Source organism: Ovis aries, chromosome 1 (genome assembly GCF_016772045.2).
Source record: "Ovis aries strain OAR_USU_Benz2616 breed Rambouillet chromosome 1, ARS-UI_Ramb_v3.0, whole genome shotgun sequence".
NCBI lineage: Eukaryota > Metazoa > Chordata > Mammalia > Artiodactyla > Bovidae > Ovis > Ovis aries.
Genome location: NC_056054.1, coordinates 34,849,368 through 34,866,281, shown reverse-complemented (window position 1 = coordinate 34,866,281; position 16,914 = coordinate 34,849,368). Strand labels below are relative to the sequence as shown.

Sequence of the window (16,914 nt, the reverse complement as noted above, 5' to 3'; positions counted from 1 at the left end):
GTATAGGAATATCATTAGCTCAGAATTGATGATAACATTCAAAATAAAGATATTGGTTTAAGAGTATTCAGCTTGAGGTCTTTGGAAAGCCCACATATACTGCCTTTTGATAGTCTATTTCTGTCCTCTACCCATATCTGAAAGACCTATACACAACAGGGAAAAGAAGCATTGTTTCAGTATTACTTTTACCGATGTCCAGTCCCCTACCCCTTCCCCAGTTCCCCAGCACAGAGTATAAGTGAAGCTGAGTCAGATGCCAAAGGTTAGTCTCAAGTGGAGGACTTTTGCCTTCCTCCCTCCTCCCTATTTCATGCACTTTCAAATGTTGTTTGTGAGATGCGGGGAAAAGGCCAAATTGGATACAGGTCATTTAACATATTAAGGCCGGTGGGTAATACTCATCACTGCATCAGTGTCATTGTTTTTCACTCATTTTCAACTTTTAGAGTTCAAAGAATGGTGAATTTATTTTCTGTCTCCTCTCTTATTTCACCTTATTGTTATACCATTAATAGAAGTATTGATTCCTCCTGACAGGAGGAGACTTCACTTGTTATAAGGTGTGCAGGCACACAGAGGAACACGGACACATTGAAGCTCCCGTAGGAAAGTAGTGAAGATGCTGGAGGGCCAAGAGGAATGATTGTTGGAATCAGAGAAGTTTAACCTCAGGAGGATGTTAATGGGGAATTGCGAGAATTGTACTTTAGAGAAATTAATTTTATTCTTTCTGGTATCAATGCAAACATTTGTTGAGGATTTCTTATATGACATTTCCATCTCACATAGTTCATAATGCCAGTTGAGGAGTGAATACTGAACACAAAGTGAGAGGTTTAGCAACTTGGTCAAGTTGTACATATAGTGAAAGGTGTGGCTAATATTGTAACCCAAATATTATTATATTTCCAATATAATAATAGACTCTCCCAACATATGGAAGTAAAAAGATTCTCTCAGTTTTCATCCATCCAGGGTGACAAAAGCTCCCAGCACTTGGAGCAGGAAGATGCTAATGATACTGCAATAATAAGCCTCTGCCTGCTGAGATGGTCAAAGGAAAAGTCATTTCTCTTGGGGGAATCTCTCCTCCCATGTTCTCACTAAAATGAAGCCTCCTATTTGTGGCAACTAAGAACCATCTGGATAAGCCAATAATCACTGTGTTTTCTAGCATAAGGGCGATGCTGCTTCAAGTTTCCATGAAGAAAACCTCATCTACAGCACCCTAGACCTCTTCCTTGCTGGAACAGAGACAACTTCAACCGCCCTGCGCTGGGGGCTGCTCTACATGGCCCTTAACCCCGAAATCCAAGGTGAGCTCATTAGTGGATGGGCCTAGGCCAGGTCAGTATGCTTCCATAAATTAGTTCATCTATGTCTCAATATTCCTAAAGGGAATGTTGGTTCACCCTCACTAATAAGAGGAACCTGAGGCTCACACAGCTTTAGGAACTTGCTGCAGGAATGTTGTTGAGCAAGAGTTTTCCACCTAATTTGTCTCACACCAGGGCCCACTTCCCACTCTCATACCTCCCTGAGAAGCTAGTCTGGAGAGCCTAAGATAGCCGTTTTGATGCTGGTTATTTCATTCCTTAACTTAACCAGGCTCAAGGAGAGTTATAGAAAAACAGAATTATAGAACCACCTCTGCTTTTTTCAGAAAAAGTCCAAGCTGAGATTGACAGGGTGCTTGGCCAATCACAACAGCCAAACACGGCCACTCGAGAGTCCCTGCCGTACACCAACGCTGTCATCCATGAGGTGCTGCGAATGGGGAACATTATCCCTCTGAACGTGCCCCGGGAGGTGGCAGTGGACACCACCCTGGCCGGATACCACCTGCCCAAGGTAATTAGGGGTTCACACCAACAGCCTCAGATCTCCAAGCTCATATTTGTAAATGATGGAAATCTCAATGGCAAATGTGATGTGTTTTCTTGTCTTAGGGAAACACTTAATTGGAGAGGGAGATATATTACTACTGATGTAATTCTAGATATTTTTCTTTACATGGGGTCTTTAGAATATTAGTTCAAATAAATGTTAATAGTTCTTCTAGAGGAGAAGGGGGATTCCTACATGAAACATGTTCAGACAAAGGCTGGCTTTTCTCTACTGTGAGATTTCTCATTGTTTTTACTACCTGACGTGCATTGTTAATTCTTGTGGGGAAACAGCAGGCAGCAATTCTCAGACAGACTTTGCCATGAGGCCCTTTTCTTTGCCATGGGAGAGCTTTTCACAGGATAGGGACCTGCCAGACTTATTTTGGAAAATTCTGTTTCAAAATCCTGGGGGTTTAGAATGTTGAAATATGAGAGCCAGTTGAGACCTCCTGGGCCAACATCACATTAAACTGGTGTTTCTAACATAATATCCCCACAGATATTGCTTCCAGCCTTGACTTACAGTCCCTTGATGGGACTACCTCACAAGGGAATCAATCCAAGCCTGTGCACACTGAATATCACAAAAGGAGTGAAAGAACGAATGGTTTTTAAGCAGTGATCATGTACTATGGACTATATAGGTTCTTTCAACTTAATCAGTCCTCAGAATAATTCTATCTTTTTTTTTTCTTTTACAAATTTATAATGAAGGCTCAGAGCTGATTGATCTCGCATAAAATCTCTGGTGTACAAAGTGGCAAGAGTTGGGTTAAAGAAATAGATGTGTTCTGAGCCCCAGGCTCATCTTTTTTTGTCCTATACCATGTTTTCTCCACAGGAGTCACTTTACTTTGCTTTAAAAGAAGCTCCTTAAATTGTTCTCAGTAGGACCCTGTTAAGTTCCCTGTCCTCACAAAGGCAGTTCTGCACTCTGCCAATCACTCTTAGGATCTCAGGAGTCGGCTCTCCTATCCCCACTAGTGCCCTCTCTCCACACTGCACGTTCACAGTTTTGCTTTCTCAACACCTTAGTCCATTTCCATGGATTCATTTCAGTTTGTCTGAGTCCCTCTTTGTGTGTTGAACCTGGGGTGGATTTCAAGATAAAACCAGAAGAGCCTATGCTCTGGGCTCGCCTTGGTCATGGTCCCTGCAGCCCTTGGAGAAGCAGCTATTCCTGCTGCGATTTCATTTACTATTTTCTTGCTGATTGACCATCTTATGGATGAATTCTGAGGTCTAGATGACATTACAGGTGATCTTCACATATTCATAACAATTCACTTAGCTGCAGAGAACCATCCTAGCTCAAGAGATTGGTTTTGTAAGATTTTTTTTTTTCCGGATGTACTGTTCTGCAAGACCCTTACCCACTGGGTGGGCAACTTGCAAACTGGAAGCAATTATACTACAGAAGTTCTGCCACAGGAGAGAAAGTCCTGAGCCCCAAGGCAATCTTCCCAGCCTGAGGGTCTGGCATCAGGAGGAGGAGCCCTCGAGAATCTGGCTTTGAATGTCAGCAGCCTTTTATCACAGGAATTCCACTGGACTAAAGGAAGCATCAACTCCACTCTTGGGTCATGTGCACACTGAGACCCATGGAAAAATAGCAGTGACCTCATAAGAGTCTGGACCAGACCTACCTACTAATATTGGAAGGTCTGCAGAGGCAGGGGCAGCTGGGGCTCACAGCAGGGACAAAGACCCTGGCAGTGGCAGGTCTAGTGAGTAGTCACTGGCATGAAGATGCCCAGAGGCCACCATGCAAAAAGGTATGGGAACAAGTGGTATGACTGAGAAACTGAAAAAGGCTTGATATAGTGGGAGTGCAGACAGAAGGACTGTGACTCAGATAGAGGGCTGGTGACAGGTCCTTAATCTGAGTGAGGAGAACTATTTGGAGAGTTTTTATCAAGTTCCAGGAGTGTTGGGTGGCTAGGAGTGACATAACTAAACCATGCCCAGAGCTAACTCTGCTTTCCATGTGTGAAGCACTTTGAAGCGGGGAGAGGATATAGAGTTGTAGTTAGGCCTCCTGTAGGAGTGTGGACAACCAAGGTAGTACCTTGGACCAGGCAGTGGAGGACATAACATGGAGGTGATGGAATCGAGAGGAATTTCTAGGAAAAGTGACCAGCCCGGAAAAGGATGGAATGAAGGCAGACTGAATAATGGGGGGCGTTAAGGAGGACTCTTGGGTTTCTTGCTGCAAGCTGGGAAGGATAGTGGTTCTTTCCACTGGGTGATCTGATTGTATTATTAAGCCTTCTCTGGAATGTGTAAGATAATGGAGGGAAGAATGGGAGAAACAGGTGAATGAGACATTTTTCATATTGGGGAGGCTGCCATATTTACCGCTTCACTGAGCAACTGGGTTGATTTTGGTCCAGAACTGCCTGCCCACTGTCACATTATTCTCACTGATGCACACACCTTCCCATTCTGCACTAAGAGTAGCCACATTTCGCTGATAAATTCCCAGCAGACAATTCCAGTCCATCATTGTAAGCTGTCCCATGGCAAAGAGCAGGGTTCTAGGGGTTGAGCTCAGCAGGTACAGGGTTGGGGAGGCTGAAGAAGTTCAATCAGCCCTGATGTGGGAGCCCGGGGGGCTACTGCCCCTCGGCACACATCTGTGGTATGTGTCATGTCTTGCATGAGTCCCCTGCCTTCTCCAGGGAACCCTGGTTGCGACCAACCTGACTGCACTGCACAGGGACCCTGCGGAGTGGGCCACCCCCGACACCTTCAATCCAGAGCATTTCTTGGAAAATGGACAGTTTAAGAAAAGGGAATCCTTTCTGCCTTTTTCAATAGGTGAGTATCTGGAAATAGGAATGTGGGAACCCAGAGTCCCTCTCTCAGCCCTTCTTCTGCTCTGTCAGCCCTGCTCCTCTTGTGATACCTTGCTTTAGTTGGCATGTCTGTAGATAGCCCTGCCTAGCATGACTCACTCTTGCTGTGGGTGCATTGCAGGTTTCCCTGGGCTGAGCATCACCAGGATTCATTCTCTTATGTCCTAAGCCCTGGCTTGACTCTGATGGAGATTTCAGCTTTAAATTGTTCAGTCCCCAGGAACTTTGGGGAGAGGAACTTAGCCTCTGCCTGTTACCCACAAAAGAAGGATGGGCACTTGCCATCTTTATTGGACTTAAAGTGTTCCAAGATCTTTTTAGTGCTTCCCACTCACAAAAACATAAAGCTGATTGCTAAGAAAGGGGTAGGGGAGGTTCCAGTAAAGGGGCTGCTTCCGTATCATTATGGGCATTACAAGGGACTGTAGATGCCATGGGCTTAAGTAGATGAGATTCTGTCTATACTACATTCTTCCTGAAGAGGTCCTTTTACTTTTTTAAATGAGATGGTTTGATAGCATCACCAACTCTATGGACATGAGTTTGAGCAAATTCTGAGATATAGTGAAGTACAGGGAAGTCTGTGTAGTGTGGTACATGGGGTTGCCAAGAGTCAGACACAACTTGATGACTGAATAACAGCAATCCTTTACAAATCTAGTGAATACATTTACATGGTGTATAACTTAAAATATATGAAAGAGAATGCGGAGAAAACTCTTTCTCTCATGTTTCCCAGCCAGCCAGTTCCAAAGGGGTGTTTTACTCATAACTTTGTGAAATGAGGAAGGAAAAGTCTTATATTTACCAGGTAATGAGTTAAGTATGTTGCTGAGATCATTTTAAATAATTTCCCAAATCCTTAATTCTATAAATGTTTTCTGAGCACCTATTATGTGTCAATTATGCAGCCCTGAGAATATGACAATGATTAGGTAGAAAAAAAAACCAGTACAAGTTTTATGGACCATGTATTCTACCTTAAAGTTACAAAGTCCAAATTCCAGTCACCACGCTGGGGATAAGGGAGGAAACTACAGCTTAACAGGGTCAACTATGGTATCTATAGTCACAAAGCTCACAGAGCAGAGGTTGAACTCAGTGTTGACCAGGTTTATCAAATAAAGCCTATGCACTTCCTAGAAACATCTCCCAAGAAAGTAACTAAATGCTACAGTGAGTGAATGCTCTGAATTTCGCAACAATTTTCTTATCATTGAGTTAAATTAAATATACATTGACTTTCTGTGACGGTATAATCTTATTGATCATGCCACAAAGGCACAGAAAGGGAGGGACTGGAAATTGACCCCATGTAGGCATGATACAGAGCCCAGGCTTTTCTGCTGTAGGGCACTGTCCTTCGTGTATCTGGACTGATTCCAGTTAGATCTTCTGTCTTTCTTTCTCTGGTTCTCTGCCACCTTTGCTCACTTGGACAAGTCACTTTTTAATATGAAAGCAGATATGTGGATGTTGGAAAGCCTTCCAGACTTCTTGTCTGCCTTGGTGCGTGCTAAGTCGCTTCAGTCATGTCTGATTCTTTGAAACCCTATGGGCTATAGCCTGCCAGGCTCCTCTGTCCGTGGGATTCTCCAGGCAAGAATACTGGATGGATTGCCATGCCTTCCTCCAGGGAATCTTCCCAGCCCAGGGTTTGAACCCATATCTTCTAAGTCTACTGCACTGGCAGGTGGATTCTTACCACTAGCGCCACCTGGGAAGCCTAGACTTCTTGCCTACAAGAGCTTTATGTTTCTTATTATAGTACAGAGTTTCAGCTGTTTTATCTTAAGTGTTATTCACTGTATTTTTTGTTATTTAGAGTTGAAACACATCCTTCCTATTACAGATTTCATTTGCAAGCAAATCATTTTATTTTATACTTATAGCAACCCAATTATTAACAGTTAGGAAAACAATTAGTATCTCCTTTCTCAGTGAAAGGAAATTAGGATTAAGAGAAAGTTATTTCTCATCCAAGGTCATGTGCCCAAGGAATTGATATAAAAGGGCCGAAGACTCAAGTTTCTGGTTTCTTTTAAATTTTTGTTGAAGTATAGTTGATTTACAATATTGTATTAGTTTCAGGTGTACAGCAAAGTGATTTAGCTATGTGCTTAGTTGCTCAATCATGTCCAACTCTTTGTGACCCCATGGACTACAGCCCACCAGGCTCCTCTGTCCATGGGGATTCTCCAGGCAAGAATACGAGAGTGGGTTGCCATGCTCTCCCTCTGCCAGGGGGTCTTCCCAAGCCCACGGATCAAACCCAGGTCTCCCACTTTGCAGACAGATTCTCTACTGACTGAACCACCAGGGAAGCCCAAGAATACTGGAGTGGGTAGCCTATCCCTTCTCCAGGGGATCTTCCTGATCCAAGGATCAAACTAGGGTCTCCTGCATTGCAGACGGATTCTTTACCAGCTGAGCTACTGGCTCACATGGTAAAGATTTAGTTATAGACACATATATATCTTTTTCTTTCTAGGTTTCCACCTTACTGGTTATTACAAAATATTGAGTATAGTTCCCTATGCTATACAGTAGGTCCTTGTTTGTTATATATATAGTTCTAATCTAGTGCTCTCCCTAACACATTTAGAATTTTCCTACTTAAAGGCCCTTCCATTTTAAGATTCACTAAATTCATATCATATGTATCAATTGTTACACTGCTGCATTACAAAGGTGGCAAACTCAATGGCTTAAAACAATAAGTGTCTATTATTGCTCACAAGGCTACAGTTGAACTGAGAGCTCCACTGTTCTTAGCTGGGCTCTCTTGCCCATTAGGGAGGTCAGCTGGCTGGGGGCTGATCTAGGATGACATCAGCTGGGATAGTAGGGCTCTTTTCCAAGTTTCCTCCTCCAGCAAGCTAGCCCGTCTGGTGTGCATGTAGAAGACAAGACCCCAGCGGGGAGGAGAGCACACAGTGCCTCCCAAGGGCCAAGCTGGGGACTGGCGACCATCACTCCCACTGCATTCCGGGACCCAAGCAGCTCACACTGTGAGCCCCAGTTCAAGGGAAAGGGGAAATGGCACAAATTTTATGGGAAGGGCTATGAAATCACATTGCAAATGATGGGGGTTCAGGGAGAGGGGGGAAATTGGAGCCAGTATTGCAGTCAGGTGATCTCACTATCTTTCTTTCTGCCCGAGAAGAGTGATTCAGACCAAGCTAGCAATTTGGGGATCCCCTCAGTGTGACTAAGCGAGAACTAGTGAAACAGAACAGGAAATGGGAACCAGAAAAATCCACTGACTTAAAGTGTCAACACTGCGGTCAGGTTTATTCCCACCAGACTCCCGTCTTTAGGGCTCAGTTGCTCTGCCTCATACCTGATCCAGCACTTTATAAAGAAAGCTTCCCTGAAGGAATGGGGTGTGAAAAGCACCCTCCCTTCTCTTGGAAAGAAGGTCAGGTGTGGAATTAGGAGACATGCACAGCTGGGGAGATTACAAAGGTGTTATGCAAACATACATTTTCTTTTCTTCATTTAAGTTTTCCCTTTTGATCCAACAAAGCAGCAGATATCTTCATGAAAGGCAAGAGTCTGAGTCCTCAATTTTCAGAAATATCACTGAATCATGGAGATAAGATTAGGAAGATCTCTCAAACACCCTAGGTCAATTCTCTCACTTCTAGTAACTGATCTGGTTAGTTAGTGATGGCGAGTTAGTACATGCACCAAGAAGAAAATCTGTGTTTACCTTAATCCCTGATGAAGCCTTGAAATAAGGTAGCACTCCTTTCCATGACTTATAAAGTGAAAGTGAGGTTCCTCAGTCGTGTCCGACTCTTTGTGACCCCATAGCCTGTAGCCTACCAGGCTCCTCCGTCCATGGGATTTTCCAGGCAATAGTACTGGAGTGGATTGCCATTTCCTTCTCCAGGGGATCTTCCCAACCCAGGGCTCAAACCTGGGTCTCCCACATTGTAGACAGATGCTTTACCGTCTGAGCCACCAGGGAAGTCCCAAGTCAAATCTCCTGTTTTACTGGTATCCTTGATCAGCCATATATAGTACTTAGGAGAGCAATTACTTCACAAGTTTGACAAGTGAAAATTTTATATGTTGATGAAAATAAGCAATTTACTCAGAGCCCAGAGCTGGTGACTGATGGAACCAGTAATGTAACCCTGGATCCTGACTCTAAGGGTCCAGTTTTATCCCAAGATATGGATTTTTCTAGGAGAATTTTGGGTATTTATAATACAACTGACCTGGTACCATCAAAAACAAATTTTTCTATTTGCTGCAATTTAAGCCAATTTCTTCATTTTTTTTCTTTCCAGTTCAGTTGCTAAGTTGTGTCTGAAATTTGTGACCCCATGGACTGTAGCACAGCAGGCCTCCCTGTCCATCACCAGCTCTGGGAGTTTACTCAAACTCATGTCCGTTGAGTTGGTGATGCCATCCAACTATCTCATCTTCTGTTGTCCTCTCTCCTCCCACCTTCAAACTTTCCCAGCATCAGGATCTTTTCAAATGAGTCAGTTCTTTGCATCAGGTGGCCAGAGTATTAGAGTTCCAACTTCATCATCAGTCCTTCCAATGAATATTCAGGACTGATTTCCTTTAGGATGGACTGGTTGGCTCTCCTTGCAGTCCAAGGGACTCTCAAGTTCAAAAGCATCAATACTTCAGGCATCAGCTTTCTTTATAGTCCAAGTCTCACATCCGTACATGACTACTGGAAAAACCGTAGCTTTGACTAGATAGACCTTTGTTGGCAAAGTAACGCTTCTGCTTTTTAATATGCTGTCTAGGTTGGCTGTAACTTTTCTTCCAAGGAGCAAGCATCTTTAATTTCATGGCTGCAGTCACCATCTGCAGTGATTTTGGAGCCCCCCAAAAATAAAGTCTGTTACTGTTTCCACTGTTTACCCATCTATTTGCCATGAAGTGATGGGACTGGATGTCATGATCTTAGTTTTCTGAATGTTGAGTTTTAACCCAACTTTTTCACTCTCCTCTTTCACTTTCTTCAAGAGGCTCTTTATTTCTTCTAAGCTTTCTGCCATGAGGGTGGTGTCATCTGCATATCTGAGGTTATTGATATTTCTCCCAGCAATCTTGATTCCAGCTTGCGCTTCATCCAGCCCACCGTTTCTCATGATGTACTCTGCATAGAAGTTAAATAAGCAGGGTGACAATATACAGCCTTGATGTACTCCTTTCCCTATTTGGAACCAGTCTGTTATTCCATGTCTAGCTTCATGTCCAGATCATGTCTGTTTCTTCTTGATCTGCATACAGATTTCTCAGGAGGCAGGTCAGGTGGTCTCAAAATCCCATCTCTTGAAGAACTTTCCAGTTTGTTGTGATCCACAGAGCCAAAGGCTTCGGCATAGTCAAAAAAGCAAGAGTAGATGTTTTTCTGGAACTCTCTTGCTTTTTCAATGATCCAGTAATGTTGGGAATTTGATCTCTGGTTCCTCTGCCTTTTATAAAACCAGCTTGAACATCTGGAAGTTCATGGTTCATGTACTGTTGAAGCTGGGCTTGGAGAATTTTGAGCATTACTTTACTAGTGTGTGAGATGAGTGCAATTGTGCGGTAGTTTGAGCATTCTTTGGCATTGCCTTTCTTTGGAATTGGAATGAAAACTGACCTTTTCCAGCCCTGTGGCTACTGCTGAGTTTTCCAAATTTGCTGGCATATTGAGTGCAGCACTTTCACAGCATCATCTTTCAGGATTTGAAAGAGCTCAACTGGAATTCCATCACCTCCATTAGCTTTGTTCATAGTGATGCTTCCTAAGGCCTACTTGACTTTGCATTATAGGATGTCTGGCTCTAGGTGAGTGATCATACCATCGTGATTATCTGGGTTGTAAAGATCTGTTTTGTATAGTTCTTCTGTGTATTCTTGCCACCTCTTCTTAATATCTTCTGCTTCTGTTAGGTCCATATCATTTATGTCCTTTATCGAGCCCATCTTTGCATGAAATGTTCCCTTAATATCTCTAATTTTCTTGAAGAGATCTCTAGTCTTTCCCATTTTATTGTTTTTCTCTATTTCTTTGCATTTATCACTTAGGATGGCTTTCTTTTCTCTCCTTGCTCTTCTTTGGAACTCTGTATTCAAATTAAATCTTTCCTTTTCTCCTTTGCCTTTTGCTTCCCTTCTTTTCACAGCTATTTGTAAGGCCTCCTCAGACAACCATTTTGTCTTTTTGCATTTCTTTTTCTTGAGGATGGTCCTGATCCCTGCCTTCTGTATAATGTCACGAACCTCCATCTATAGTTCCTCAGGCACTCTATCAGATCTAATACCTTGAATCTATTTGTCACTTGCACTGTATAATCTTAAGGGATTTAATTTAGGTCATACCTGAATGGTCTAGTGGTTTTCCCAGCTTTCTTCAATTTAAGTCTGAATTTGGCAATAAGGAGCTCATGATCTGAGCCACAGTCAGCTCCTGGTCTTGTTTTTGCTGACTGTATAGAGCTTCTCTATCTTTGGCTGCAAAGATTATAATCAGTCTGATTCTGTTATTGACCATCTGGTGATGTCCATGTGTAGAGTTTTCTCTTGTGTTGTTAGAAGCGGGTGTTTGCTATGACCAGTGTGTTCTCTTGGCAGAACTTGCCTTTGCCCTGCTCTGTTCTGTACTCCAAGGCCAAATTTGCCTGTTACTCCAGGTATTTCCTGACTTCCTACTCTTGTATTCCAGTCCCCTATAATGAAAAGGACATCTTTTTTGGGTATTAGTTCTAGAACGTCTTGTAGGCCTACACAGAACCATTCAACTTCAGCTTCTTCAGCTGGTTGGGGCATAGACTTGGATTACTGTGATATTGAATGGTTTGCCTTGGAAACAAACAGAGATCATTCTGTCATCCAAGTACTGTATTTAGGACTCTTGTTGACCATGATGGCTACTCCATTTCTTCTAAGGGGTTCCTGCCCGCAGTAGTAGATGTAATGGTCGTCTGAGTTAAATTCACCCATTCCAGTCCATTTTAGTTCGCTGATTCCTAAAATGTTTACATTCACTCTTGCCATCTCCTGTTTGACCACTTCCAATTTGCCTTGATTCGTAGACATAACATTCCAGGTTCCTATGCAATGTTGCTCTTTACAGCATTGGACTTTACTTCTATCACCACTCATATCCACAACTGGGTGTTGTTTTTGCTTTGACTGCATCTCTTCATTCTTTCTGGAGTTATTTCTCTACCTTTATCCAGAAGCATATTGGGCACATACCAACCTGGGGAGTTCATCTTTCAATGTCCTATCTTTTTGCCTCTTCATAGTGTTTATGGGGTTCTCAAGGCAAGAAAACTGAAGTGGTTTGCCGTTCCCTTCTCCAGTGGACCATGTTTTGTCAGAACTCTCCACCATGACCTGTCTGTCTTGGGTGGCCCTACACAACACGGCTCGTAGTTTCATTGAGTTAGCAAGACTATGTTCCATGTGATCAGATTGGTTAGTTGGGGAAGAAGGCATCTTGAAAAGGAGGGGCTGGGGAAAGCCTGGAGCAGGCAAACACAGGTGGGATGAGATGAGGTTGGCCCTGCATGGGGAACCCTGGTAGGAAGATTCCCAGTCATGATGGGGGGATACGTGACAGAGGGAAAAGATGCCTCATACTTGAAAAACCTTGCTTTGACATTTACTTTCTTTTAACTTCCAACAATTTTTTTTTTTTTGAAAATTGAGAGAGGTAAACACAGACCGTTTGCTAATGGATTTTTGTAAGACTTTTGGCTAGACCACATTCATAGGTCAGCCTTGGCTGCCCACTTGTTTCATCCACAGCCTGCATCTTCACCGTTGCTTGACCATCTGAGTCCTGAAGGCACTGGAGTGTGTGATTGTGGAATGACCTCACCAGGCTTAGGTTACTCCAGGTGGTCGTGATTAAATAAGCTGAGTGCGTAAAGGCTCAGGGCCAGGCAGGCCTGCTGTTTGCTCAGGTTTTGCAAGATGTGGTGGAAGATTTCAGTCCTTGCTCGCACAGACCACCTGAGGAGGTACTCATATTTTTGTCTTTCAGGAAAGCGGATGTGCCTTGGAGAACAGTTGGCCAGGACTGAGTTGTTTATTTTCTTTACTTCACTTCTGCAAAAATTTACCTTCAGGCCTCCAGAGAATGAGAAGTTGAGCCTGAAGTTCAGAGTGAGCTTGACCCTTGCCCCAGTCAGCCACCGGCTCTGTGCTATTCCTCGGGGCTGAAGTTGTTGGGGTGGGGACAGTGAAGAAAAGCAGGAAGAATGAGCTTTCCCACACCCCCCAAGGCAGGGCATCTGCTCAGAAGTGAGGGGACAGCATCCATTGCCTCTAGGATATGTCACAGGACTTAGAGGAAACTGGAACTAAACCCCAGTTTTGCCATCTCCAGTGGAGCCTTGAGCAAATGAGTTATGTTGTAAGTGATTTCGTTTTCATCCAGAAGATTTAAAGTGGACAATGATTCCATCTCTAAAGGAAAATCTACTATAAAAATCAGAGGAAATAATGGACTTTAAGTGGCTTGGAAACCATAAAGCACATCATAAAAGTCATAGCTGTGATCTGCCTCCTCCCTGCTTCCTTCCTTAGCTTGGTTTTGCTTCTGGTCTGTTGAGATGGCCTGGGTCAAAGAGGTGCCAAATGGTGGATAAGAGTTAGAAGTTGGGCCTGGGGCAGCTGTGGAGGTCAGCCAGAAAGGCACTCACACTTGGTAGCCCTGGGTAAGCTGACCCTGCTTCTCCCTCAGGCTGACCCCTGGGAAATAGCAGGGCAGATGGATTCCTGATTTTTAGGCAGGTTTCTATTTTTAGGCAGGAGAAGGAGTTGCTCTGGTTTATCTAAGGAAACACTACCTTGGCCTTGGACACCAGACCCAAGAAGAATGTCACCACAATAACCAAGCATGGAACTCAGGTTCAGTTCAGTTCAGTTCAGCCGCTCAGTTGTGTCCAACTCTTTGCAACCCCATGAACTGCAGCACACCAGGCCTCCCTGTCCATCACCAGCTCCCAGAGTTTACCCAAACTCATGTCCATCGAGTTGGTGATGCCATCCAGCCATCTCATCCTCTGTCGTCCCCTTCTCCTCCTGCCCCCAATCCCTCCTAGCATTAGAGTCTTTTCCAAGGAGTCAGCTCTTCGCTTGAGGTGGCCAAAGTTTTGGAGTTTCAGCTTTAGCATCATTCCTTCCAAAGAACACCCAGAACTGATCTCCTTTAGAATGGACTGGTTAGATCTCCTTGCAGTCCAAGGGACTCTCAAGAGTCTTCTCCAACACCACAGTTCAAAAGCATCAATTCTTCAGCACTCAGCTTTCTTCACAGGTTAGGGGGAAACAAATGTGGAAATATTTTCTGTCATCGCTGTGCCTCCTTACCTTAAATCCTCTCATGCATTTACTCCCAGCCCCATGATTGGTGTCAACAACTTGATGGTCGTGATCTTTTTGTATATATTGTTTGTCAGCTTTTGATTGACAAGTATTCCCGGGCTAAACACAACTGAGGAGCCCTGGTAAAGTATAGTATAGAAGGAAACAGAAATGCTATCATCCTGTTAGCCCTCCTGTGTGTGGTCACTGAGGGGAGAAAAGGGTATCAACGGAAAGGCCAGGTGCCACTGAGAGTCCCTGGAGTTTGGATGCCAACCCCATGCAGACAAATATCAGCACACCTATAAAATGGACTTATCCTTATAGAAGGTTATTTTTCTCAAGTGTTAGAATTTAAGAAATTTAAATATCTCAGAACAAAAAGGAACTTGAGGACATGGGCCTTTTCATCCCTGTTGCTTGGGATTTAGAGAAAAGCTAAATCATGGAACCATTAGAAAGGGAATCAGAAATAGGAAGATAAGCCAAGAGAGAGGGAGTGAGAGAGTCTGGCTGGAGCTAGCCTGAGCCTGTCAGAGTCAAGAGTAAGTCTGGGAGAAATGGTTGCATGTCCTGAAGGGCAGGGAGATAATTTGCACTAGAGTAGAAAATGAGAACCCCAGCTGCCCACCAGAGTGCACTTTCTTTGTAAACTCTTAAAAAGTTGCATCTCTAGAAAACACCCTAAATGATATTTCTGAAAGGAAACCAGTCAAACCAGACTTTGAACTTCCTGAGTATCTGAGACCTTGTCATTCACTCTGTTTTTCTGCAGTCGGATCATCCTCATAGGAGACTGCAAATTGGCCAAAATACTTTCCCTTATCCACTCAGTCTCCTCAACTGTTAAATGAACTCTGTTGAATCATCTCCAAGGTCCATTCATGCTCTGCTGTGCATTTTCCATGATTTACTAGAGTCAGTAGGGCAGGCATTTACCTACTCCCTGTGGAATCAATGGAAAAGTCCTGGACCCTCATCCTGCCCTAATAGATGCAGTGGGACCCCGACCCAAGTAGCATGTGACCGCAATTAACCAGAAAGCTACAGGACACAGGGCTGGGAGTAGCTGAATTTCTGAACTTGCAAAATGTCTCCTTTCTTCCTCAAAGTGCATATTTCAGAGACCCTTAAATATGAATTCTCTACTGTAAAAGCAATACACAGGATTTTGTTTTCTGTCCTTTTGTAACTCTCTTATTCCTCATCTATTTTGGAAGCTCCAGGTCATCTTTCCCTCTTCCTTTGTGTCTGTATCTGACACATAGTGTGCCAGCATATGACATGTTCTGTGACATCGTGGATGAGATACAGATTTTACTGGAAAGCACTCAGGCTGTGAATATTCCCTTCACCCTCGTCCTCCCTTAGAGACACTGACATGAACAGGCTGCTGTGTTATTTAAAGTCAGGTTAGAGGCTGACCTGTTACAAGTAGATGAGGAGCAGAGCACTCAAGATACCCTGAGTTGTGTAGAAATGTGTTCAGGTCAGGCATGACTGGAGGACATGCACCAAGGAGGGCTTCTAGCAAAGGAACCACTTCCCATGCCCCTATGTGTTTACAGACAGGAGGCAGGAGCTGGCAGATGACTAAGAATCAAGGACAGTGTCCTAGGTGAGTTTCTATGTTTGCCCTGGGAACCCCAGAGCCTACCTCCATGTCAAGCTCTTCTCCCTGTGATCTAACTTAAACTTGCTTATTGTTAAGCTACCAAGATGGAAGGAGGTGGGCACCGAGGATGAGTGCCCAGGGACATTGGTCCAAGTCAGTCATCCCAAATTTCGATGTATTTTCTCTTCTTAGCAAGATGACACTACTATGTTGCAAATTCCCACCCCCTCCTTGTAAGGGATTCAAGTCAATGCCTCCAGGAAGCCACTTATTGTTCATATTTAACATATTGCGTTTAATATATTAAATATTCATACATAATCAATTAGATGTCAATTATATAGTATATAAACATTTTATTGTGAATAAATATAAATGTAATATATATATTAAATCAAGTAACAGTTTACTTTGCATATAATACCTTAAAGTATAGCTGTAGCCTTAAAAAAGTATAACTTGCCAATAATGAACTAGGAAGAAATAGAAATTATGAGCATGCCAGTCACAAGCACTGAAATTGAAACTGTGATCTAATAACAAACAAAAACCCAGGCCTGGATGGCTTCACAGGCAAATTCTATCAAATGTTTAGAGAAGAGCTGACATATATTCTCAAATTCTTCCAAAAACATTGCAGAGGGAGAAACAGTCCCAACTCATTCCATTAATATGAGGCCACCATCACCCTGGCACCAAAACAAGACAAGGATACCACCAAAAAAGAAAATTACAGGCCAATATCACTGATAAACATAGTTGTAAGATATCTTCAATAAAATACTAGCGAACAGAATCCAACAGCACATTAAAAGGATCATATACCATAATCAAGGGGGGTTTATCCCAGAGATGAAAGGATTCTCCAATCAATGTGATACACCATATTAAAAATCTGAAACATAAAAACCATATAATTTCAACAGATGCGGAAAAACCTTTTGACAAAATTCAACATCCATTTATGATAGAAACTCTCCAGATAAAAACTCTCCAGGGCATAGAAGCAACCAACCTCATCATAAAAAGGCCATACATGACAAACAAACCCACAACAAACATTATTCTCAGAGGAAAAAAACTGATAGCATTTCCTGTTAGATCAGAAATAAGACAATGGTGCCCACTCTCATCGCTGTTATTTGATATAGTTTTGGAAGTCCTAGCAATGGGAAGCAAGGGGGGAAAAGATATAAAAGGAATCCAGATA

At 43.2% G+C, this 16,914-nt stretch overlaps 1 protein-coding gene across 4 annotated transcripts in view; it reads left to right on the top strand.

The window, feature by feature from the left end:
• LOC101121820 (cytochrome P450 2J2-like) overlaps window positions 1-16,914 on the top strand; it is a 42,694-nt gene that overhangs the window by 13,974 nt on the left and 11,806 nt on the right. For 2 of the 4 annotated variants that reach the window (XM_004003552.5, XM_042248791.2), the window contains exons 6-9: window positions 1,178-1,319; window positions 1,667-1,854; window positions 4,574-4,712; window positions 12,765-13,272. In XM_004003552.5, coding sequence (XP_004003601.3) covers window positions 1,178-1,319; window positions 1,667-1,854; window positions 4,574-4,712; window positions 12,765-12,943 — 648 coding nt within the window. In that variant the 3' untranslated portion in view covers window positions 12,944-13,272. Of the gene's footprint in view, window positions 1-1,177; window positions 1,320-1,666; window positions 1,855-4,573; window positions 4,713-12,764; window positions 13,273-16,914 lie in introns of those variants that run through there. The other 2 variants (XM_060409976.1, XM_042248782.2) reach the window with 1 other exon arrangement.